This window comes from Tarenaya hassleriana, unplaced genomic scaffold, assembly GCF_000463585.1.
Source record: "Tarenaya hassleriana unplaced genomic scaffold, ASM46358v1 Cleome24, whole genome shotgun sequence".
In the NCBI taxonomy this organism is placed as follows: Eukaryota; Viridiplantae; Streptophyta; class Magnoliopsida; order Brassicales; family Cleomaceae; genus Tarenaya; species Tarenaya hassleriana.
The window spans coordinates 455,391-479,521 of NW_010965696.1; the positions used below are offsets into that span (position 1 = coordinate 455,391).

General features: G+C 41.8%; 5 protein-coding genes and 1 pseudogene across 8 annotated transcripts in view; 5 read left to right on the forward strand and 1 right to left on the reverse strand.

Annotated features, from left to right (window-relative positions):
• Positions 1–2,672: 2,672 nt before the first annotated feature.
• LOC104815618 (exocyst complex component EXO70A1-like) lies at positions 2,673–5,224 on the forward strand. The gene has a single exon (XM_010544083.2). The coding sequence runs from the start codon at positions 2,973–2,975 to the stop codon at positions 4,902–4,904; it is 1,932 nt and encodes a 643-aa protein (XP_010542385.1). The 5' UTR covers positions 2,673–2,972; the 3' UTR covers positions 4,905–5,224.
• A 90-nt stretch (positions 5,225–5,314) lies between these two features.
• LOC104815620 (aldehyde dehydrogenase family 7 member B4) lies at positions 5,315–10,271 on the reverse strand. Its single transcript, XM_010544084.2, has 15 exons — positions 10,082–10,271; positions 9,415–9,551; positions 8,877–8,963; positions 8,668–8,799; positions 8,286–8,358; positions 8,084–8,106; positions 7,935–7,998; positions 7,592–7,637; positions 7,223–7,403; positions 6,795–6,971; positions 6,516–6,680; positions 6,071–6,211; positions 5,879–5,976; positions 5,610–5,759; positions 5,315–5,517 (listed from the first exon to the last, which is right to left on the reverse strand). Exons 2-15 carry the CDS (start codon positions 9,547–9,549, stop codon positions 5,463–5,465), a joined length of 1,527 nt encoding a protein of 508 aa, XP_010542386.1. The 5' UTR covers positions 9,550–9,551; positions 10,082–10,271; the 3' UTR covers positions 5,315–5,462.
• Positions 10,272–10,359: 88 nt separating this feature from the next.
• On the forward strand, positions 10,360–11,995 carry LOC104816060 (annotated as a pseudogene).
• A 445-nt stretch (positions 11,996–12,440) lies between these two features.
• On the forward strand, positions 12,441–15,024 carry LOC104815621 (subtilisin-like protease SBT1.4). Its single transcript, XM_010544085.1, has one exon. It carries the CDS (start codon positions 12,463–12,465, stop codon positions 14,806–14,808), a length of 2,346 nt encoding a protein of 781 aa, XP_010542387.1. The 5' UTR covers positions 12,441–12,462; the 3' UTR covers positions 14,809–15,024.
• Positions 15,025–16,754: 1,730 nt separating this feature from the next.
• LOC104815622 (probable GTP diphosphokinase RSH3, chloroplastic) lies at positions 16,755–20,451 on the forward strand. The gene is made up of 6 exons (XM_010544086.2): positions 16,755–17,951; positions 18,039–18,224; positions 18,543–19,003; positions 19,166–19,324; positions 19,408–19,759; positions 19,978–20,451. The coding sequence occupies exons 1-6, from the start codon at positions 17,229–17,231 to the stop codon at positions 20,272–20,274; spliced, it is 2,178 nt and encodes a 725-aa protein (XP_010542388.1). The 5' UTR covers positions 16,755–17,228; the 3' UTR covers positions 20,275–20,451.
• Positions 20,452–20,817: 366 nt separating this feature from the next.
• Positions 20,818–24,131, forward strand: part of LOC104815624 (E3 ubiquitin-protein ligase SPL2-like) — a 4,457-nt gene continuing 1,143 nt past the window's right edge. For 2 of the 4 annotated variants that reach the window (XR_772155.2, XR_772157.2), the window contains exons 1-7: positions 20,818–21,247; positions 21,556–21,657; positions 21,879–22,055; positions 22,142–22,263; positions 22,579–22,698; positions 22,807–23,122; positions 23,231–23,842. Coding sequence is in view for 1 of the 4 variants with exons in the window: in XM_010544092.2 (XP_010542394.1) it covers positions 20,879–21,247; positions 21,556–21,657; positions 21,879–22,055; positions 22,142–22,263; positions 22,579–22,698; positions 22,807–23,080 (1,164 nt within the window). In the remaining 3 variants the exon portion in view is untranslated. Of the gene's footprint in view, positions 21,248–21,555; positions 21,658–21,878; positions 22,056–22,141; positions 22,264–22,578; positions 22,699–22,806; positions 23,123–23,230; position 24,131 lie in introns of those variants that run through there. The other 2 variants (XR_772156.2, XM_010544092.2) reach the window with 2 other exon arrangements.

Genomic DNA, 24,131 nt, shown 5'->3' on the forward strand with positions numbered 1-24,131 from the left:
TATCCTTCATAATGATAGATCGCATGGTGAGATAAAACAGATTCCTGCAACAGATATGTTCTACAGAAAAAGACAGACAAACATACAGAAAATATGCAAGCCGCTTAGTACACATACTAACACAGACAATAGATGCAATATGACAGGTTCCCACTAAATCTTGTAATTCGTGTGCGTAAGTTGTGTTCTCGATAACTACTAGTGGATTAACCAAATCACTTGGCCGATACGTAGGATTCAATTATTAAATCTGAATTCGTAAAACTTTGTGTGCAATTTCTCATTTGTGTTGATTCGCGTTAATCGGTTCTTGAACTCGAATCCGTTATAGGAATTACACAAAATTTTAAAAATTTGAACTGAATCCGGGGATGTTGTAAGAAAATATTAAAACTAAATTGAATAAAATCTAATTCAATCGGAAATATGAAAGAATCCTATCATCGTGATTTTTATAAAACCGTAAATAACAACCGAAACGAGATATAATTAAATACCTAAATTTTTCATGCCATTACAATCTTATCCACGTGGAAATTGATAATTTGGTTTGGTGGGTCCAAGTCAACAATAAAAACATCGCACGGCGGATATACAATGTATGAGATCTTATAATTCATGAGGGGACATATCCCTTTTGTTGTGTTGCGAAAGAAACCATCATTGTATTTTATTTGAATTTTTCGATTTTGGACCGATTCTAACATAGTTTAATTATAGGCCATATTTTTCAACAATCTAAAATATCCCAACTAATTTTATATGTGCATATTTTAATCAATCAAAATATATAAAAAATGACATTAATCTCATGATGATGACAAGTCTTTGTAAGATATTATAAATTTAATTAGGCTATGGTGTACATACTTCATATCCTTTCGTATGTAAGATGATAAAATATCATATTCTTTTTTTTTAGTAAACCAATCATATTTCCTTTTTTAAACAAAAAAAGAATTGATCTTTTTTAACACATTATACATATCTGGACGACCAAAACTCTCGGAAATTATCCACCGCCACCCAATAATGTAATAAATATTCAAATGAGATTTTTGATCCATTTTCATTATATATATATATATATATATATATTCAGTTTTTATATTAAACTATAAAAAATCATGCACGTGTGAGCATGCATACTTGTGAAACCGGTCGGTCAACTAAACAAAATTATTATTATTATTATTATTATTATTATTATTTTTGTTAAACAACTAAACAAAATTATTGATCGAACTGCAAAAAGTTTCAGTCCATAATATAATAACTGTTATTATTAGTATGGTGAATAATCCAGATGACAGAATTATACTAGCTGTATATTTTATTAAATTTGCTAATAGAATTATTTTACAAATAATTATATTTCTACCAAGTTTTATACGTAGTTTTACCGATAAAAATAAATTGCGAACAATCATAAAGCATTTTAATAATTAAAATAAATTTTAAAAATATTAAGACAGAGTTAATTACCAACCAGGCCAATTTTTTATTCAATTTCGAAATTATATTAAACACAAGCATAACGAATCTGATTATATTTTTCACGTAATGATATCATTTATACATTCAAAGTTAATATTATCCAAAATATTTATTTTTGACGATGTAAAGTTACTCCTATGACACAAGTATGGATTATGGAAAACAAAATCTCAAATATCACAAATTCAAATTTAGATTTAGATTTCGTACTCGCTCTAGTACTATAAAAACCTCTAATATCGAAAGTTAATATTTGGATTAAATGATAAGTCGGAAATTTCTTATTTAAAAACACTATATTTTATAAAACAATATTTTATATTCATTTCTCATCTACACTGATTTAATAGTTTAAACTACATAGAATTAAATTATTTTTTAAAGACGGTAGCTAATATTTTGTTATATATATAAATATATTATTGAGTCAGGTTTATATATTGAAACCGAATATTCATTTCCATGATTTTATGATTTTTTTCAAAAAAAAAAAGTTATAAATCCATGCATTTATTATATCTCGCAGGCAAGATACACATTAATGCCTAGGAATATATGTCACATCTTATCCAATAACACAAGTAATCGGTTCGATCCCACCATAAAATGGCAAGATCCTAAGGAATTATTTATGTCTAAGTGTCTTTAATATTCCAAAAAAACCATGGCTTGTGCGGTTCAGTTTTTATGGGATTTCAGTGGTGAACTACTTCGAATCGAAGTGTTTTCGGATTCATTAAATTTCGTTTTGTTTCGGTTCAATTCTTTAGAAACGATTCGTATCAAACTCAAAATCTCAATATTTTTTCTAAATTGTATCATTCAAAATTTTTTAAATGGTATATTTTTTTTATAGAACCGAATTTTTCGCAATTGAAACAAAACGAACCTTACTTTATAAAATTCTCGAAAAACTGAATTTTTATTTAAAAAATTTAAATCTTTTTAACAAAAACCAAAACTGAACTGTAATGAAAACGGAATCAAAATAAATCGAATAATATATGATAATAATTTGATATAATTTATAGAATACTGAATAAATCATTTTCGAATCGAACGGGGAAAATTCTAAATTGAATCTCGAAACTCACCCCTTACCATTTCGATATTCAAAATTCAGATACCTATAAAATACTACAAGTGTTCAAATAATATAATTAAAATAATTTAAAAGAAAAAAAGAAAAACTTTTCCCTTTTTTTTTTCCACCTATTGGAAACTTCCAAAAATATAGAGAGAAGAGAAAAAAACAGACAGCTGCCGTAGTAGACTTCTGATGGGATGAGAGTTTTTTTTTAAAGGTTTTACAAATTGGAAAGGAAAGTAATTTCGGTCTGAATCTACCAGTCTCCTTCAAGAATCTTCTTTGTCGTTGAACCACCGAGAGATCTCACTTCCCGGCGAATCGATCGGCGGAGGAAACTGGTCGGTTTCGCTTCTCAGATTGTTGATTCCTGTGTGGTCGATTGTATATGGAATCGCCGGAGATTAGTAGCGGATACTGCGGCGGTGGCTCCGGTTCGGATGAGGTGGCGTCGTTGGAGACGGCGGAGAAGATAATACTCCGTTGGGACTCGGCGGCGTCGGAAGAGGCGAGGGAGAAGATGATCTTCCAGAGTGATCGGGAGGAGGTGGATCGATACCTCAGAGCCGTTGATGAAATTCAACGGTCCATGTCCTCCGTCTCCGTCTTCGTCTCCTCCGCTGCTGCTGCAGCAGCAGAAGCCGATGGCGCTTGCAGCAGCCATGAGGTCAAAGCAAGCTCTGCCATCCAAATCGCCATGGCTAGGCTCGAAGACGAATTCCGTAATATCCTCCTCTCACAAGCGTCTAGTTTCGAGCCCGACTCTCATCTTCTCGATTTGTCCTCCTCATCTCATTCTTCGCGCGCTGAGCTCGGAGAAGACAGCAGCGTAAGTGGTGGTGATTATGCGGAAGAGGAAGAATCAAATCTGCCAGATGGTTCGGGTTCGAGCCGGTTATCCAGCAGAAGGAGCAGTAGCAGATCCATGAGCAGCATACGCGAAATCGATCTGATATCGCCGGAGGCGGTTTCTGACCTGAGATCGATTGCGCAGCGGATGGTAGCCGCTGATTACCACCGCGAGTGCATCCAGGTGTACGGAAACGTACGGAAATCGGCCATGGATACTGTACTGAAGCAACTAGGGATTGGGAAGTTGAGCATCGGAGATGTGCAGAGGCTCCGGTGGGAGGCTGTGGAAGGGAAGATCCGGCGGTGGATCCGTGCGGCGAAGGTCTGCGTTAGGGTCGTCTTCGCCAGCGAGAAGAGGCTCTGCGAACAGGTGTTTGAAGGCATAGGCACGGCCATGGACGAGACGTGCTTCATGGAGACCGTCAAGAGCTCTGCTCTTCAGCTTTTCACTTTCCCCGAGGCCATAAGTATCAGCAGAAGATCTCCTGAGAAGCTGTTCAAGATTTTGGATTTGCACGATGCTTTGACTGACTTGTTGCCAGATATGGAAGCGATCTTCGATTACAAGTCGTCACCGGATTCAATTCCGGCTCAAGCCACGGAAATTCTATCGAGGCTGGCAGAAGCTGCGAGAGGCATACTCTCCGAATTTGAGAATGCAGTTCTTCGTGAACCCTCCACAGTTCCAGTGCCTGGCGGAACTATACATCCTTTGACAAGGTATGTGATGAACTACATCAACTATATCTCTGATTACAAGGAAACTCTGGATGAACTTATCATGTCGAAACCGTCTACTGGGTCGAGACAGTCAGATGATTCAAACATGCCGGATTTGGATTTGACTGAAACAGAGGGTAAATCTGCATTAGCTTTGCATCTGATATGGATAATCATGATCTTACAATTCAACCTGGAAGAGAAATCAAAGCACTACAGAGACACAGCTTTAGCCCACATATTCATCATGAACAATGTACATTACATTGTCCAAAAGGGGAAAGGCTCACCAGAATTAAGAGAACTGATAGGAGACGATCATTTAAAGAAGCTTATGGGGATCTTCAGGCACGCAGCCACCAACTACGAGAGAGCCACATGGGTAAGAGTGCTGAATTGCCTGAGAGACGAAGGGTTACACGTGAGTGGAAGTTTCTCTTCGGGTGTCTCAAGAAGCGCATTGAGGGAGAGGTTTAAAACCTTCAACGCCATGTTTGAAGAGGTTCACAGAACTCAATCCACATGGTCGATTCCAGATGCGCAGCTAAGGGAGGAACTTAGGATATCTCTGTCGGAAAAGCTCATCCCTGCGTACAGGTCGTTTCTTGGGCGGTATAGGACGCATATAGAGAGTGGAAGACACCCGGAGAATTATTTGAAATACTCGGTGGAAGATCTAGAGATGGCCGTGCTGGATTTGTTCGAGGGATATTCTGCACCCCCGCACTTGAGGAGGCGGTCTCAGTGAAGGGGAGTAGGACATCGATTCTTTGAAATTCTTTTCTCTCCTCCATGGAGTGTTCGATGCTGGTTGTCGGGTAGCAATTGGATCAAGATATGCTGAATCCTCTCTACATCTTCTTGGGCGGAGTGACCAGACATATCTGTTCTTTCTACCAGAGAACTCCTGCAATGTAAGCATATTGTGTGTGCGTGTGTGTGTTGTTTTGTTGCAACATTGCATCATCCTCGACGTTTGCTCCATTTGTTGATAATTTGCTTGATATATACTTCTTTGTAGTCTTGTTTTGCTAATAAATGGAATATTCACGTGGCATTTTTCTGGGACGACACGTGGCGTAGTTCACCCAGCAAAATGGCGAAGCTTTCGATCCGATGTTAGGGATTTAGGGCTGATTGTGTCTGAGATGAGATTAATTTATGATAACGAAAAGATAATTATTCCATCGATCCGGTTCGATTACATGCATGCATGCATGATGATACTCTTTAGTCTTTAATCCGATAACACAACCGGTTATTACCGATTCCGGTTAGAAATACAATACAAACCGGAAAACTGTGCTTAACCGAAGTTAATTCCTTGCGCCAGGGGTAACTCGTTCCCGTAGTTGACCGTACTGTCCAGAGGGAAAAAGGAGCAGTCTTTAGAGTTCAAGAATGAGAGGGAGAAAAAACTCAAAGCCGGTTAAGGGTAGAATGGGAATTTTACCAGGTGGAACGACGCATGTACTGCTTCCAGGAGTCGCTCCCAGCTTCTCGGCCTCCACCCGTCGCTTTCTCGCCACCGAAAGCTCCACCGATCTCGGCTCCATTGGTCGGAATATTGACATTCACAATGCCACAGTCACTTCCAAGAGGCCTGGATAGTGGGTAGATAACCATATATTCATTCGCAGTAACATTCAGCACCAGATAGATACAGTATATGAACTTAAAAAAAGCTGGGTGATGAATCGTTTCTCGATTCAGGATACTAACCCGATCCACTTGAAGATGGTTTCCGGTCTACGAGTGAAAATAGAGCTGCTCAGACCTTGGGGAACCGAGTTATTTATGGCTACAGCCTCTTCGAAAGTCTGCAAGAGAAGGGTACAGAGATCGGTACGGAACTATCCACTTCTTTCACTTTTGAGTTAGGAAAAAACCAGATAATGTCTGAGACTTTGTTACCTTAAATCTCATAACATAAAGAACAGGACCAAAGAGCTCTTCTTTAACGCAACCTGCGTCGGGAGAAATCTCCACGATTGTAGGTTCCACAAAGTTTCCCTCTCTTTCCACGGATTTTCCGCCCGTCAGCATTTTCCCGCCCTGCAACGTTAAAAGGGTTTAGTCAATCAGATGCAAAGGATCCTCTGGTCGAAAAGGTAAGTAAAGGAGGAGTTCTATAGGCTTAACGCATCATCTTCAGAAAGAAAAGAATTTGTGCTGCAATTTTAGTGGAAGGGTGGAAAGAGCGAATCAGGGAAGGATCATATTCACCAGTCATCACATTTGACAAGCCTTAAGCGTGGCAAGAGGTTTCAGCTGAACACTGAGGAAGGAATATGGCATATTCTATCTATGTATATACACATATATATCAGAAAGAAACAGCAGAAAGCAAGGAACTTGCCTGGGATTTGATAATCTCTATTCCTTTCTCAAAATTCTTCTTTGATTCAGGAGTATGGAGTGGACCTAGCAAGGTACCCTTCTCGAGAGGATCACCGATCTTGACTTGTTTGTACGAGTCAAGCAGCTGAGGAAGAACTTTCTCATACACGCTCTCATGCAAAAGCTTAGAAGACAGGAAAAACCGGGGGTATTACTAAAACAATTGACTATCGTTTGTTACAAGTGCATGAAAGCGTACGTAAAAATTTTAAAAAAATGGAGAAGATTATGTTAGTACCAGCCTACGGCAAGTTGTGCAACGCTGACCAGCTGTTCCAACGGCAGCAAACAGAACAGATCGGACAGCTAGTTGTATGTCAGCGTCATCCATGACTATTATTGCATTGTTTCCACTCAATTCAAGCAACGTCTTGCCTGATCTTGCGTTCACCGTTTGTTGTACCTCTAAGCCCACCTATTTGCATAGGTGAAATTATAAGATATTATCATAATTATGTAAGTTATTGGACCTGTATATACATATATTGTACTATAATACCCTTACATAGAGAAAATACAGTGGAAACATAGGTTAAATCATTTACATAGTTACGTTATACCCTTATAGAAATGTCAAAGCTAAGCATATCTTAGGACAACAGAGAAGAAACGGCTTTGAGTGTTTTAGTTGGTTTGGTCAGGTAAAGAATCTTATAGTGACTGTACCTTTGAGCTTCCTGTAAAGGAAACTAGAGGAATACGAGTGTCTTTTGCTATTGCTTGACCAATTTCAGAACCACCGCAGAAAGCTGTAAAAATTGCACCGGGCAAGTTGTTCTTTTCCAGAACTTCAGCCACTAGCTTCGTCATTGCAATAGTGATCAACGGTGTAGTTGGAGCTCCTTTCCTGTAGAATTATGTGTATTAGCTTACACTAAACCAGACCAAATAAACGATTAAGACAACATTATGCTCGTTGTCCTCAACAGATGGAAATTGTCAATCCCATAAACACCATTGAAATAGTTACAAAATCTTTCTAGAAATTACAAGGTAATCATCAAAGATCCATATTTGGTCAATGCCATTACTTACCAGACAACACAGTTTCCGCACACCAGTGCAATGCAAGCATTCCAGCCTGCAACATTAGACCATAGCACCCGAACGAAAGGGCACGGAGCATAAGTAAAAGTTCTTGTCACGAAAGCTAAATCATGACGTGGCAAATCTAAAATGCTATGCACAGTCCATAGTATCAGCCGTTTCAACCAAATTTCAGCGCACAGTTTCACATTAGAGTCAGAAAATCAAATTGCAGAGCTGGGTAGAAATGCTGGCAGAATTTTATCAGCAATCCGATGTTAGCCAGTACATAGCCATACCGTAAAAAAAAATCTGATGATAGACAAGATTTCAAATTGTGAGAGGAACTCACCAAGAACTGCACATGGGAAGTTGAATGCCGTGATAACACCAACTATGCCAAGAGGATTCCACATCTGTATTATGATATCCAAGCAAAATGTTAACCACGCTGAAAGAAAGTATACTATTGTAACTCCAAGATGCAAACTTGCAACTTACCTCCAACATCATGTGATTTGGGCCTGCAACAAAAAAATGATCAGTCAGAAAGTAAAACTTTTTTTACAAAAGAGGAATCAGTAAAATAGAGAATCTCTTAATTAAGGGTTTTGAGGAGCAAATTTGCCAAAAAAATATAGATTTTACCAAAAGAATGTTTGTTATGGACATAAAAGATTAGCGAGATTAGGCAAGCGCTCACGTTCAGAAGGTATCACTGAACCATTGAGTTGTCGGCTCAAACCCACAGCGAAATCACACATGTCAATTATTTCCTGCAAAAAGTTGCAGCTTATACATCGGGTTTCAATACATGAAAGACCGATTATGGACACTGGACAACATCAGATGAACAGATAATGGGTTCACAGATTTAAGTTTATGCAAGCCAAGCTCTGGCCCTAAGCATGTTTGATCTATCTAGCTATGCTTACCAATACATTTATGGAAGATAGAGTATGGTCAAGCTATGACTAAAACTCGAGCCCATAGATTGTGGAAGAGAATGTCAGATTATGCGTATAAAAAGTAGCTATCAGAAATGAAGCAAGGATCAGAAACGTCGCGTTGTAGAATGAGCGTACTTGAACTTCTCCAATTCCTTCGGCAAGGATCTTTCCCATCTCAAGTGAGACAAGGCGACCAAGAGGGTCAAGTTTAGCTCTTAGCGCATCACCTATCTGTCTCACAATCTCACCCCTCTTTGGAGCAGGTACCTAAACAAGAACTCATAAAAAAAAATATCAGCAATGTTCCAAAACAAATTCCAATTAAATCAATTTATGAACTTAACCTGCATCCAGGTTTTCCCTGCTTCTGCACAAGCTTTCAGTCCTTCCTCATAATCCTCGATAGACGCCTCCACAACCTCAGCAATTTGCTGAATCATGATACGAACGAAGCACTAGGTTAGTATAGCATCAATACATACAATGAAAAGTACATGGCAATAACTGCAAAACACCATATGCATTGCATTTGACATGAAGGAACAATAAATTTGTTAGGCAGACAATGTGATTGCAACCTAAAAGAAATTCACCTAACATAAAAGAGAGTAGACATTTTGCATCGTCTAAAGCCATTCAATACCAAAATTCTCCACCACAGTCACAGGCTACAACCGATTCAACGAACAGATGCTAGTTTGGTATTTCATCAGATACAGCAAGAATCATTATCAATCAGCAGCCCAGTTTCACCTAAAGCAGTCGATCTTTTCGAACTCAACATGCAAATACGGGTAAAGTCGTATATCTTCGGATGACAAACACAGAGTCATGCCATTGGCCATGCATATGCTTAAATCCTATGAGATTCATTAAAAAGACCTGATTGTTCACTGGGTTCTGAGTAGAAACCACGGGTCCGTTTCCTTTCCATTTGCCACCGACGTAGTTCCCAAGGTTTTTGGAACTCAACCCGATCTCGCTCAGAAACTCGTACCCCTTGTTCGCTGAACCCATCTCTGCAAAAATCACACGGATTACGAAAGGGGAGATCACGGATCCACGATCAATAACAACAGTTACCACGAGAAAAAAAAAAAAAAGATCAACAGCGACATCGCACTGAACACGGAAACGATGAAAAGTAAAATCCGAGGCTTTGGTTTCCGAGAAAATCAATCAAATCGACCAAATACCATCGCATGATCGCATGAAGAATCACCCAGTTCTTTTTTTTTTTTTGGTAAAGAAGAATCACCCAATTCTTCAAGAGAAAAATTTTGTTTTCCCAAGCGGGAAACAAAAAAAGAAAATCAGGTTCAACAGTCACTGGCCCTTTTCAAGGGCGAAGAGTGGCAGATGATCGTCAGAAATCCGCTTCTTTCTCAGCAACCAAACAGACACAGGAAAAAAAAAAAGTGGGAAAGGAGAAAAAGGGTACTCAAAACTTCGAACAAAATCACGGAAACGCAGAGACACAGACCTCGAAGCAACAAGATTTCAACAGGAACACCAAAAACAAAAACATAAACGGGAAGAGAGGAATCACCTTCTTATGGATCGAATAGGAGATGCCAGAAAATGGAGCTCCAATTATGATGATGAGAGTTTATAAAGAGAGTGAGAAGCGATGAGACGTGTACGTCGGGGAAAGTCACTGATCGGATCGCCACATCAATCTTGCATCATTTCCTATTTATGGGCGATTTGTTGCATTTGTTGCGACGATTTGATCATATCTCTATTATCCTACGAAGTTGCAAAAAGATAATCTTATACCATACTTACAAATATTACCTAAAATTAGTGCGTATTCCTATTACAAAAATGAAAATTCATGTATTTACAGATGAATTTTTATAGAATTTCGAAAGATGCAACGTGGGCAAAAAAAGAGAGAGAGAAAAACACGTTTAAACCGCTTCCGGGTCAAATTTATCCGGGTAAGGGTCCGAATTAGGTTTCGGTTATCAAAATTCAAAACCGGGATCTTACATTCGTGATCATTTGATCGAAACCCTAGGTTCGCGCTGCTTGCTCCGGTGAGGTTTTTAAGATCTCTAAGGTTTTTTCCTCCCGGTGATTTATGGTTAATATATTGTTCAGATAGAAGATTAGGGTGTGTATGAGGACAGTAACATGTCTCAGTATAGTTCAAAAAGCCCCCAAATTTCGAGGGATTTTGTTTTGCAATTCTGTTCTTCTTCTCCTTTGATCGAGGAGATGTACTCAGAAGCCCTTTTCTAAAGGGATTGCCATTCGGTGGAAGTGGTGATAGACTCGATGATGGGTTGACCCAGTTTCGATGTGATTCGCCGGCATATGAGTCACATTGACACGAATGTATCGATGTTGGCTAATGGTTCTGGTAATATCAGCTTGAGCTGGAGATAGTGCTGCATTATGCTCAGGGTCGTATGATCATAGGGGTTTTGCTGATCAATGTGAGTTCTTGAAAGCAAACCCGGTACTCGGTGTGCTCCTCAGATGGATTCTTTGATTATCTCGTTTTTCTACTGTTGTTGCGGTTGCGGAGATTTCAGGCTTTTCGGTCATATGATGTTGGGTAATACTGTCGTGGATTACATTTGTTTGTTCATTGGAGAAGCTCTCAGAGCTTTTATGGTTGTCAACAACGGTTGTTGGTGTAACCCTACTTCCACTCGGGAATGGAGGCCCAGACATGTTTCCAAGTATGTATAGCCCGCCTTTGTTAGCTCGGACAAAAGACTGAGTCGGTCTTAACAGTGTCTTGGGTGGTGCGGTATCTGTTACGCCTGTTTTTGTTGTTGGGATTGTATCTCTTTGCGTGGCGGACAAGGAAAAGGAGGTCAAGATCGATAAGAAACGCTTCGTTAGGGACCTGAGTTTCTTCCTATTCACACGCTTATGCCTTTGCTGATCGGTAAAGTGACAGTATGGATCGCTGTTGCATTCTTATGTATCGAGATAGGTGGTTTATGCCTTCTTTGTGGCAGCAAATGTAATTATCAGAAAACATGCTAGGAGGTAGAAACCGGATGCTGTTACAACTTTGCTTCCAGTTCATGGAAATGCGTTTGCACCGAGTGTATAAGCCCCTTGCTAGAGATTGATTCGGAGGAGGGTCACGTTGGCTCCTCCCAGGCTCGTATTTCTCTGGAGCAGCCAAGACGGTACGAGTCCTCAAACACGCATCTCTTTATACTTAATGGGCATTGCTATTTGGTGGTACACTCGGTTTTCTTGCTTAGGAAAACACCGAACCCGATCCACCCGTCTCTGAGATTCTTGATCCCGTGGGTTGGCATCATGGGCCAGGTGATATCGCGGCCTCGGCTTCTGACTGCGTTATATAATCGGACGGGATTAGTAAAGGTACTGAGTGTCTGACTTAACCCGGCTACTTAGCTCTCAATGTACATCACCCGAAGAAAACACGGAATGAAGTAGGAGAAAAAATGTGATTGATTTATGTTTATCATTTCGCTGTTATGAGTTATATTTGTTGTGAACAAAGATTTAGAATGAAATTATATTTTCGGATAACTAGAAGAGTTTTAGTTGTATTTAAATGGAAAATTTAAAAAACGTTGCCCTTCCTCATCTCCGCACTGCCTTGCATCACTCCCATACTCATCGGCTGTCCTGAATTCAAAAACTGGTCGATGATGGATCCGAATTTCCAAATTCGGACAGAAAAGTGTTAGGATCCAAATCAGTCGTATCGGAAATCGGATATATGAAAATGTCTGCCTATACCTACCAATTTAAGCATCGAGAAGCGTGCAGAAATAGAAAATGTTGGAGCGCCACGTGTAGCGATCTGATTGGCTATTTCCGTCGTTCACCGGCACCAATTATGTGCAGCCTGCTGACGTGGCACGGAAGCCGTCAAATTGCTGAGAAGATGGAAGTAGTGGAAACAAAGGATCATTCATCGCAATCGCCATGGCCATGGCCAAGCTCTCTCTCTCCTCCTCCATCTTCCTCTCCCTCTCTCTCTTCTTCTGTCTCTTCTCTGCTACCTCTTCATCCGACGCCTCACAGGCCACCTTCATCGTCCACGTCTCAAGATCTCAGAAGCCCTCCCTCTTCTCCTCCCACCATCACTGGCACTCCTCCATCCTCCGTTCCCTCCCTCCCTCCCCTCGCCCCGCCACGCTCATATACTCCTACTCACGCGCCGTCAATGGTTTCTCCGCCGTCCTCTCCCCCTCTCAGGTCGCCTTCCTCCGCCTTATCCCCGCCGTCATCTCCGTCATCCCCGACCGAATCCATCAGATCCACACCACTCACACCCCTCGCTTTCTCGGCTTCTCCGGGAACTTCAGCCTTTGGAGCAATTCCGATGACGGTGAAGACGTGATCGTCGGCGTTCTCGACACCGGGATCTGGCCGGAGCATCCAAGTTTCTCCGATTCCGGCCTGGGTCCTGTTCCATCTTCCTGGAAAGGCGCGTGCGAGATCGGACCGGATTTTCCTGCCTCCGCCTGTAGCCGAAAGCTCATCGGAGCTCGAGCGTTCTACAAGGGATATGAATCGCATCTGAATGGATCCATGGATGACTCGAAGGAATCCAAGTCACCTCGAGATACGGAGGGGCACGGAACACACACGGCGTCGACGGCGGCTGGATCGGTGGTGGCAAACGCGAGCTTGTACCAGTACGCGCGTGGGGAGGCGCGTGGGATGGCGTCAAAGGCGAGGATCGCCGCCTACAAGATCTGCTGGAGCAGCGGCTGCTACGACTCTGACATTCTCGCCGCCATGGACCAGGCAGTCTCCGATGGTGTCCAAGTGATCTCTCTCTCCGTCGGCGCCAATGGTTTAGCACCGGCATACCACGAGGACTCCATCGCCATTGGAGCCTTCGGAGCGGCTCAGCACGGCGTCGTCGTGTCCTGCTCCGCCGGAAACTCCGGTCCCGGCCCTTATACTGCCGTCAATATAGCTCCCTGGATCTTAACCGTTGGTGCCTCCACTATAGACAGGGAGTTTCCGGCAGATGCCGTCATTGGCGACGGAAGAGTCTTCTATGGAACTTCTCTGTACGCCGGGGAAGATTCTCTCTCGGATTCACAGATCCCTCTGGTGTACTCCGGCGATTGCGGAAGCAGATTGTGTTACCCAGGGAAATTGAATTCGTCGTTGGTGAAAGGCAAGATCGTGCTCTGTGACAGAGGAGGCAACGCCAGAGTCGAGAAGGGTAGCGCCGTCAAGCAGGCCGGAGGGTTAGGCATGATTCTGGCGAACACGGACGAAAGCGGCGAAGAACTCACAGCCGATTCTCATCTCATCCCAGCGACAATGGTCGGATCCGCGGCCGGTAACCAAATCCGCGACTACATCAAGATTTCATCAGAGTCTCCCACAGCGACCATCCGTTTCGAAGGCACCGTGATAGGGCCATCTCCGTCGGCACCAAGAGTCGCCGCCTTTTCAAGCCGTGGCCCGAACCACCTGACGCCGCAGATTCTTAAGCCGGACGTTATCGCACCGGGAGTCAATATCTTGGCGGGTTGGACCGGGTCGGTTGGTCCGACGGATTTGGATATTGACCCAAGACGGGTCACATTCAACATCATCTCAGGCACGTCTATGTCGTGCCCTCACGTCAGCGGACTCGCCGCTCTTCTCCGAAAAGCACATCCAAACTGGTCACCGGCGATGATCAAATCTGCCCTCGTGACCACCGCTTACAATGTCGACAATTCTGGCGAATCCATCAAAGACCTTGCCACCGGTAAATCCTCGAACCCGTTCATCCACGGAGCAGGACACGTCGATCCAAACAAAGCTTTGGATCCGGGTTTGGTCTACGACATAGACATGAAAGAATACGTTGCATTCCTCTGTGCAGTCGGATATGATTGGCCGGCGATTTCAGTCTTCATCCATGATCCAAAGCTGTTTAATGCTTGCGAGACAAGCAAGCTGAGGACCCCCGGGGATCTCAACTACCCATCTCTCGTCGCCGTTTTGGGATCATCCGGTGAGGTTGTGAAGTACAGAAGAGTTGTGAAAAATGTCGGAAGCAAAGCCGATGCTGTGTACAATGTGGGGATAAACTCTCCAACAAACGTGGAGATCGAAGTGTCACCGAGCAGGCTTGAGTTCAGCAAGGAGAAGAGAGAGTTGGAGTACGAGGTGACGTTCAGGAGCGTGGTGCTAGGCGGAAGAGTCGGAGCTGAGCCGAGAGAAGAGTTTGGTTCGATCGAATGGACCGACGGTGATCACGTGGTTAGGAGTCCGGTGGCCATCCGGTGGAGTCAGGGTTCAGTACAGCCGATCTGATCTCGGGCCAATCTCCGACAACGTTGGAAGCTGTTTGGTTTTAGTTACATTTCCGTCACGTGGGAATAATTTCTAGTGGGTTTGGGTTGGGCTTTGGTTAATGGCCTTTTATTGTTTATGGGCCGAGTTGGTGATCCATCTCTAGACAATCGATTTGTTTGCATGCTGCACGTGGCGGTGTGGTATCAACCCATTCCAAGAAATCTGGTTCTCGTTCGTATAATAATATTATATTTACGGTATTATAAAAAACAAATCGAATAAAATTCAATATAAAACTGAATCAGTACAATTTTTAAAATTAAAAAAAAAAAGATATTCGTATTTACTGATGAATCCTTCGAAATAATACGGTAATATATTCCTTTCCATGTATAATTTAACGGCATACTGAATATTAAGAAGTCATTTGTTGGTTACCGAAATGCAAATTAAACATTGTGGAAAAAAAGAGATTCGAATCGAACGCACCAAAAAGACGTGTGAAGATTCCATGTGAACAAACAGATCCCTCCATTGAGATTGGTGGTTATTACTGTCGTTGATTCACTTTGGGACTTATCCGACCGCGACGGAGAATCTGATATACGGCTGAGATCTAAAACCAGGGGAGTGAGAACGAACCAGAACCGTTTGATGAGTGAAGAGACAGTGACACGAGGACGGGGGGGCCGAGCACGGACAAAGAGCAAATCACTTGGCCGCCAATTCGGACGCGTGTCTTGTCACTTGTGTTCTTCACTGCGACCTTCCTTCCTCCCTCTAGACGCGTCGCTATCAAACGTGAGGATCCGATGGTAATATATACGTATGTTCACAATATTTTTTTTCGAAAAACTAAATTTTTTATCTATGAAAATAGAATGAAAAATGACATTGAATATGTATTTTTTTTATAAAAAAAATCGAATAGATCAAATAAAAAATAATTGAAATTTTACACACGTGGGTTTGGAGAAAGGGTTGAACAAAATGAGAAAACGAATTGTTTGGGAGTAAAATCCATATAATTTGTTTACGTTGAATTGCCACTGTTGTCATTGATTAATTCATTATATTTGATTATCGGGTGTAATTTGTTTTAAAGTAATAATAAGTCAAAGCTTAATGCGTTATGAGTTTGTCAAATGTTGTGATTAAGGGTTTCAATAATCCAACAATTCGTGAGCTTCGAACATTTAATTTCGTTGTGATAAGATAATAGAAAAAAACAACTTTAACTCTTTTAAAAATATATCCAATAAACTTCAGTTATTATTAGATAAAAAAAAATCATGTTTTACTGATAATTAATCAATTAATGTACAATATATCTATAGAATTAATTTATTATTACTGTAAAATAATTTTAGTTAGATTAAGACAGGTAGATTAATAATGCCATAAGTTTTTAGATTTTTATAAATAAAAAAAGTTTATTTGGATTGATGACTGACTGATATGCTAAATAGATATTTTTGAAAGGTAAAACTTTTATTTAGCTATTTCATATTGAATTCCATATTTATAACAATAAGTTAAATATAGAATAATTGTGGGCCTCAAATAGTTTAAAAGAAGAAAAGAAAATTAGGAAAGAAGAAAAATGTGGATTCCTCAGCTCATAAAAGAGATTCATCCCACCAAAAGAAAATGCCGACCAGAGAAACAACATAAAATCCCGGATGGGCCCCACTTCCTGCAATTTGACAAGTTTCGTAATTAATCAGGTTAAAACTTGATTAAAATACATAATATCGGACAGTAACTATGATTAGGTAAGACATTAAACGGTGAAAGATTTCAATTCAATGGATCAGTAAAATTTTAAACAGAGTTTAAAAGAGGAGGTGGTAGTAAACCCCACAGTGAGTAATTACGGGTAATCATCAAGGGTATTTTAGTAATTTTGTGGCTGTGCGTTTGCCTGGACGGCTGAACATCAGACGAATAAGAACACGAGAGAGAGGGAGAGGGTGGTTTCTCGGAACGCAAAAACTGAAGAAAGTTCTTGATTTCGTTTCCTTTAGCAATAGCGTCTTCGACTCTTCTTCTCTTTCGTAGCTGCTTCTTTTTTTTTTCTTTTTCTCCAATTGAATTTCATGTTTCAACTTTTATAAATTGCACATATCTTGGCTCGATTTGTTCTTCCGTCTACAAATTCACAAATTTTCTGTTTTTTGAATCGTTAGAATCCGATTGGGTAGCTTGAAGCCTAGGCTTTGTATCAGAGCGATAAATCTGTTTGTTTCCTGAGAAAGAGGGAGAAAAGAAGAAAGGCGAATTTCCTAGGGAATCGCTCAATTTCTCGGAAAAAGACGGGCTTGGGAGGAATTGTTTACTGGGCATAAAATTTCTGCCGGGTTTCTTGATCTGTGCTCTTCAATTTCGGAACCTGAAACCTGAACCTAAGGATTCTGAACCAGAATCAGCGGGCTCCAATGGTGGTGACGACGACAATAGCGCTCTACGCGAGCCCGCCGAGCAGCGTTTGTTCCGCACCGCATCAGATCAACTCCCATATCTCCTGCGATCTCGATCTGAATTCCAGGACATCGTCGTCGGCGTCCTCGACGGCCTCTTCGCCGCAGAAGCCGATCGTCGGGGGTCTCTCTTCGCTTTTCTCCGGCGGATCCGTCAAATCGGCGTCGTCCTGCTCATCGTACCCTTCCGGAGGAGACGAATTAGCGTCCATACGTCACGATCGGAGCGAGGATCTGAGCTTGAGCAGCTCGTTCTGTTATTCTCCGAGCAAATTCGTCGGTTCCTCGTACCTTAAACGGGACCAAAGCCCCGTCTCGGTTCTTCATGGACCGGTGTCGTGTAGCAGCAGCCCGCCCATGAGAAGTTATCGCGATCGGAACCTCGACGGGAGCTTCCATGGTTCGTTCCGCGCGGGAGCTAGCGGACTGTTCAATGGGTTTGTCAGGAAAGCGCTGGGTTCGTGCGTGGATTACGATCCTGCGGGATTCGAGATGGGTTCATCATCAAATTCAGTTCTTGTGGATGAGCTCCCTTTCAGCATGGATGATGGATTCGGGGAAGATTTGATGCAGCCATATGCTAGGGATTTGCTGAGACGTGCCCAGTTGAGGCACAAGATCTTCGAAGATGAGTTCGTGATTAAGGCATTTTATGAGGCAGAGAAAGCTCACAGAGGGCAGGTAGGAACACGATAAAGTTTCAAACTTTTTGTGGAGTTTCGGTGAGTTTCTGTATCTGATTTTGTGATTTGTTGTTGTGTTTATTAGATGAGAGCAAGTGGTGATCCATACCTGCAGCACTGCGTCGAGACAGCTTTGTTGTTGGCTAAGATCGGAGCTAATTCCACTGTCGTTGTTGCGGGTCTCTTACATGATACTATGGACGATTCATTTATGAGCTACGACTATATTCTCAGAACGTTTGGGTCAGGAGTTGCTGATTTGGTGGAAGGGGTAAGTGACAAAGATCTGTTGAATGATGTGATCTGAGGTTTTCTCTGTCTGCCATAGTGTCTTTAAACAAAGTTCTTGATCTGCATTTCCACAAATGCGATGGAGAAGCTTGTAATACTTCAGATCTTATTGGTGGAATCTGCCAAAACAGTGTGCCAGATGCAGAAGGAGACGAACCCTTATGTTTCTTTTTGTGAAATTTGTCCATTGTTTCTTATGGATGAGTCGGGCTTGTTGATGTTATAAACTCGGTTACGTCATTATCTGTGGAAATAGATTGTTCGAAGTCACTGACTTTCTTCAATGTGTATTTCATAGGTCTCCAAGCTTAGCCAACTGAGTAAGCTTGCTCGCGAGAACAATACCGCAAGTAAAACAGTAGAAGCAGATCGGCTGCACACTATGTTTCTTGCCATGGCAGATGCAAGGGCTGTTCTGATCAAATTGGCTGACCGTTTGCACAATATGATGACGCTTTATGCTTTGTCCCCAGTGAAGCAGCAACGGTTTGCAAAGGAGACTCTGGAAATATTTGCTCCACTTGCTAACCGGTTGGGAATCTCTACTTGGAAAGTTCAGCTGGAGAATATGTGTTTCAAGCATCTTTACCCGGACCAGCATCACGAGATGTCTGCTAGGCTTGAGGATTCGTTTGATGAAGCCATGATTACTTGTGCTATAGAGAAATTGGAGCAGGCTCTTAAGAAAGAAGGCATTTCTTATCATGTGTTATCCGGACGACACAAGAGCTTGTATAGTATCTACTGCAAAATGTTGAAGTACGCTCTCTTTCGATTGTTGTCTTTTGCATTCACGTCTTGTTCATCATATATTCCCGTTTTTTGGTCCAAGGAGTTTGTGAAAATGGAATCTTTGAAAGGTTTTGGTCTGAGAATTTGGTAAACTGCTGATGATTATATTACCCTTGTTTTCTTCTCCAGGAAAAAGCTAACCATGGATGAGATTCATGACATTCACGGGTTACGTTTGATCGTTGACAAAGAGAAAGACTGTTACAAGGCTTTGGAGGTAGTTCACAGGTTATGGTCTGAAGTTCCTGGGAAGCTTAAAGATTACATAACTCATCCCAAGTTCAACGGGTAGGTTCACATCCGTTTTCATTGTGTTATGATTGAAGAAGTGCAAATCTTTCTTGGCATCTGACTTTGAATTTGGATTTTAGGTACCAATCTTTGCATACGGTAGTGATGGATGACGGGATGGTTCCACTCGAAGTTCAAATACGAACAAAGGAAATGCATTTGCAAGCTGAATTTGGATTTGCAGCACACTGGAGATACAAGGAAGGTGACTGCAAGCACTCCAAGTTTGTGCTTCAGATGGTTGAATGGGCGAGATGGGTTGTGACTTGGCACTGCGAAACAATGAGCAAAGACCAGTCTTCTATCTGCTCTTCCGGTTCCATTCATCCCCCTTGCTCGTTTCCTTCTCACTCCGAGGATTGCCCGTTTTCTTACAAGCCTCACGGTAGCCAAGATGGTCCGGTCTATGTCATCGTCATCGAAAATGACAAGGTCGGTTCATCTTCTTTCTGTTGATTCACCTCCACTTTTTGGTCGGTATGCTTGTAGTTGTGTTCTTGTTTCACATGGCGGATTGATATGCACATCCATTGGCATTCTGAACAAACATGTACTATAAACTCTTTACACACCACGTGGCACGTGCATCATGCATATATACACACACACACATGCTGATTGTCTTGAACGATGGTGGATTTGAACTGCAGATGTCTGTGCAAGAATTCCCAGAGAGTTCAACTGTGTCGGATCTCCTGAACAGGGCGGGGCCCGGAAGCTCGAGATGGTCGGTGTACTGCATCCCAGCGAAGGAGGAGCTAAGGCCGAGGATAAACAACGAGCCGGTGAGAGATGTAAAGAGCAAGCTGAAGATGGGGGACGTGGTCGAGCTAACTCCGGCCATTTCCGACAAGTCTCTGATGGAATACAGGGAAGAGATTCAGCGGATGTACGACCGTGGTCTCGCCTTCTCGCGCCCACGCACCATGGTCGGATGGGGAAGCTAGACAAAGTTCGTCACTTTCTCATCCTGCTCATAAGTTATACTGAAATCTTTATTCATGTATATTAGTGTTGTATGCTTCAGAAAATTTGTTGTACATAAGGGGTTCTCTGGTTATGGCAAAAGGAGCGGTGTGTATATATATATATATATATATTATGAAATTCTCATTTTGTTGTCATCTGAAGTTGTTATGCTTGGAAAAAAAATCATAATATTCCAGTTTAATCAAATTTTATATGAAGTGAAATATATATTAAATCGACCAGGTATCACAATGTCAAATTGATGTTTATTTGGTAAAATTGATATTTATTTGTTACCACCAAATTAGAGTATTTATTTGTTAATTTGTAAATTGAGTATTTTTATGGAATTTTCTAAAAAAAAAATAATAAAATGAATTTTTAAAAGTTTTGACTTTTGAGAGAAGATCAACTATGGCTAGGCCCATTAAAGGCCCAATAACCGACATCGTCATTCTTAATTACCGATAATACCCCTCACATGCCCTCGAATTTACCCGTTTTTACTCTCCCTATAATGTCGGCTAATTTCCTCGTCCTTGAATCTCGTCTTCTTCGCTTTCTAGGTCGAAATTGCCAGAAATGTCATCGGCGGAGCATGTTCTACTCTCGCTATTGTCGGAGCTCGCTTTCTCATTCGACGGTTCCGTCCTCGGATTTACCCTAGCTTTCGGTGCCGTTCGCTCGATCCTCAAGTACACCTCCAGCTCCGCTGCGTTGCGTAAGATCAGAGATTCTCCGGAGGTCCGCATTTCCGATCTCCGGTCGTTGATTCCAGCATCCGAAGATGAATCGCGTCAGTATGATCACCATAATGGCGATGATCAGCGTTTGGTGATCGTTCGAGGGACCGTCAAGCCGAAATTCGCCGTTGACGGGGGCTGCAAGAACAACGTCCTGGTGTCTCAGGAGACTGGAGACAGAGCTGTTATTATTGAGAGAACGCAAACGGTACGTGTATGTATGTATATGTGGGTGTACTTGTATTTATACATTCAATGTTATATGCATGAATGCGTCTGTACAGTTTTGGTTAACTTGTCTGCAATAGTTCTGATTTAGTACCTAGTTAATTGATTGGGTTCAACTCGCTGAACTTGGTGGCAAGAAAGGTCATTACTTCGTCTGAGTAGCATCTTTCTTCAATGCAGAGAGCTGTGGCAATTCGCAATTGAATTGGTTTGACTATGAGTGTAGATGTAAATGATTCGGGTTGATTAAACCATGTGATTTCATCTTTTTATAGTTATTTCTTTCAGTATGTGTATAGTGGATGGAAGAGCTTCTTTCAGTTTACAAGCGGCCCCCGAGCATTATTTGGCAGATCTCTGCGTAAACAAGAGGCTTCTTCATTGAGAATGGTAAAAATCTGCCTCCGTTGTTCTTCGCTTGGCTAATGTCTATTATAGCATGTTTATTGCAGAAATGTATCGGAGCTTAAAATTCTGAAATTTGAGAATGATATAATGGTTACGACACACCTTTACTCATCTTCTTAACCCTCTTGTTAAATATAGTTCTCTCAATTTGGGTCTATTCCATACTAAACTGGTTCCTGAATCCTGATATATGTTATCTGCAGGTGCCGTTTGTTATCATGGAAAACGATCAACAACCACCATCACTGCCTAATTTTGTTGTTGTCAACATGGATGGCTCAATGCAACCTCTGCCCCTCACAACTGTATATAACCGCTTACAGCCTATTAATGCATCTCCTTTTGGATTCCTCCAAGCTTTCCTTTTCCCCGAGTATCCTGTGAGTCTCCCAAGAGTGTCTCACCTTGAGTACCAAAAGTTCTATTCTTGCCTATTTAGTTAATTTTATGATATGATCCGTTCAAGGTTGGTCTGCTTGATGAAGAAAAGATTCTACCACCTGGAAAAGCGATAACAGCTGTTGGCATCTGCAATTTTAATAATGGTGTTCCCGAAATCAAGTCCTGCAAAGATCTTCCCTATTTCTTGTGAGACGTTTTCTCCGAATAATATTTTCCTCATTTTTCTTTCTAATTTTCTGATATGAGATCATGTATCTACATATACTCTGTCTGCCTTCAGATATTAATTTCTTTGTGTTCTCTTTCCTTTGATCACTGGATAATGCTTAGTGCAACACACTTCTTACAAGGGGGTGTGAAGATGTAACGAGCTTTCTGGTTGTTTTTCTATTTTTGGTGTGAAAAAGTTGGTCTATGTTCAGCTTAAAACCTCTTGATGAGTTTAGGTGCTGTTCTGGAGGGACCTATTTAATATTCAGCTGGTCTTTTAAATATTTGCAGGTCTGAGATGTCAAAGGATAAGATGATACTGGATCTTATTTTTCGGACGGAAGTACTATTCTGGAGTAGCGTTGTGATGGGTTGTGTGTCTATCGGCATCCTTGGGTATGCTGCTGTCAGGTATGGGGGTCATAGCCTGCTTCTATTTTGAAACTGCGGTGGAGTGGTATGGTTAGCTTTGACGAACACACATCAGTGATCTAAGCCAGTTGTTGAATTTTTCTTCAGGGGATGGAGCAAATGGAAATCATGGAAACATGAGAGGGATCCACAGCGCCCAAGCCAGCCATCGACTGACGATGATGGTGAAGATACGGACGACATCCCAGATGGACAGCTGTGTGTGGTCTGTTTGACAAGGAGGAGAATTCCGGCATTTATCCCGTGTGGACATATAGTGTGTTGCCGACGCTGTGCCTTGGCCATCGAACGGGAATTAGCCCCAAAGTGCCCTGTTTGTTGCCAGAGCATCAGGGGATCCATGCGTGTATATTATGCTTGAGGGAAAAGAGATTGTGTTCTGCCATATGTTGTGACTTCTAGGGTAATAAAATTTGCAGTTTAGAAGTTGCTATGCAGAAGGCCAGCTTTACCTTGATTCTTCAGTGCCTTGCCTATTCTAACAGCAAATATTGGTAAATAAATTTTGCAGAAATGTAGTTTATGCAAGTATTTTGGAAGCACAATTTCAGAATCTGCGAGCTTACAACGAAAAGACAAATATAAAGAGCTACTTCTACAAGGAGCAAAAGGAAACAGCCTTTCCTTTCCACCAGAGACACCAGCAAAGGTATCTCCATCTTCCGTTCTTATCTCCCAGTTGTGCTCATACTTTCTCAATAAAGCTCGGCTCCTTCAGTGGCAATCTCTCCAAATATTTCTGTAGAAAATCCGGCTCTTCTTATCATGTCAGACCATTTCTCCTTCCCTTCATCCATCTCTCCTAAGCGCACTATTGCCTCCTTTGTCGCTTCTCCTTCCATTAGCTTCCTCTCTCCAGAATCCTGACCTTTGAATCCAGTGTTTGTGGAGTCTAATAAACTTCCACATTTACTCCAGTTTTTTTCGAGAAACCTGTTGCAAAGTCTTCACAACTGCATTCAGCTTTGGCAGCAGACTTGTTTGTTGTCCTTCTGGTCCTGCCTGGTCTTTTGACCGGCCTAACTTCCGCAAGCGCATCCCCGTTACATTTTCTGGACTGATCACTCGGTTGCACCTGCGCTAGTGGAGGATCCAGAACAATTATTGGAGCTCCTCTTACCAGGTCAGTGGCTCCATCATTCGTAATCTCAATACCATTGGTAGGATCTTGACTAAGGTTATACTTGTACATAAGATCATAATGTCCAAAATCTTGGGTCGGATCCCACTCCCATGATTGAATTGAGGACCACTAATCTCGTGGGGGGAAGTACGGATAGTCAAAGCCCGAGAACGGGGTGAAGGATACAGAATCATCAAGCCAACCAAAGAGATGATCAGAAATCTGGCTTGGTGGATCTGATTCTTCTAGTGACATTGAAGGTCTGTGAGTTGGGGGGGGGGGGGGGGGG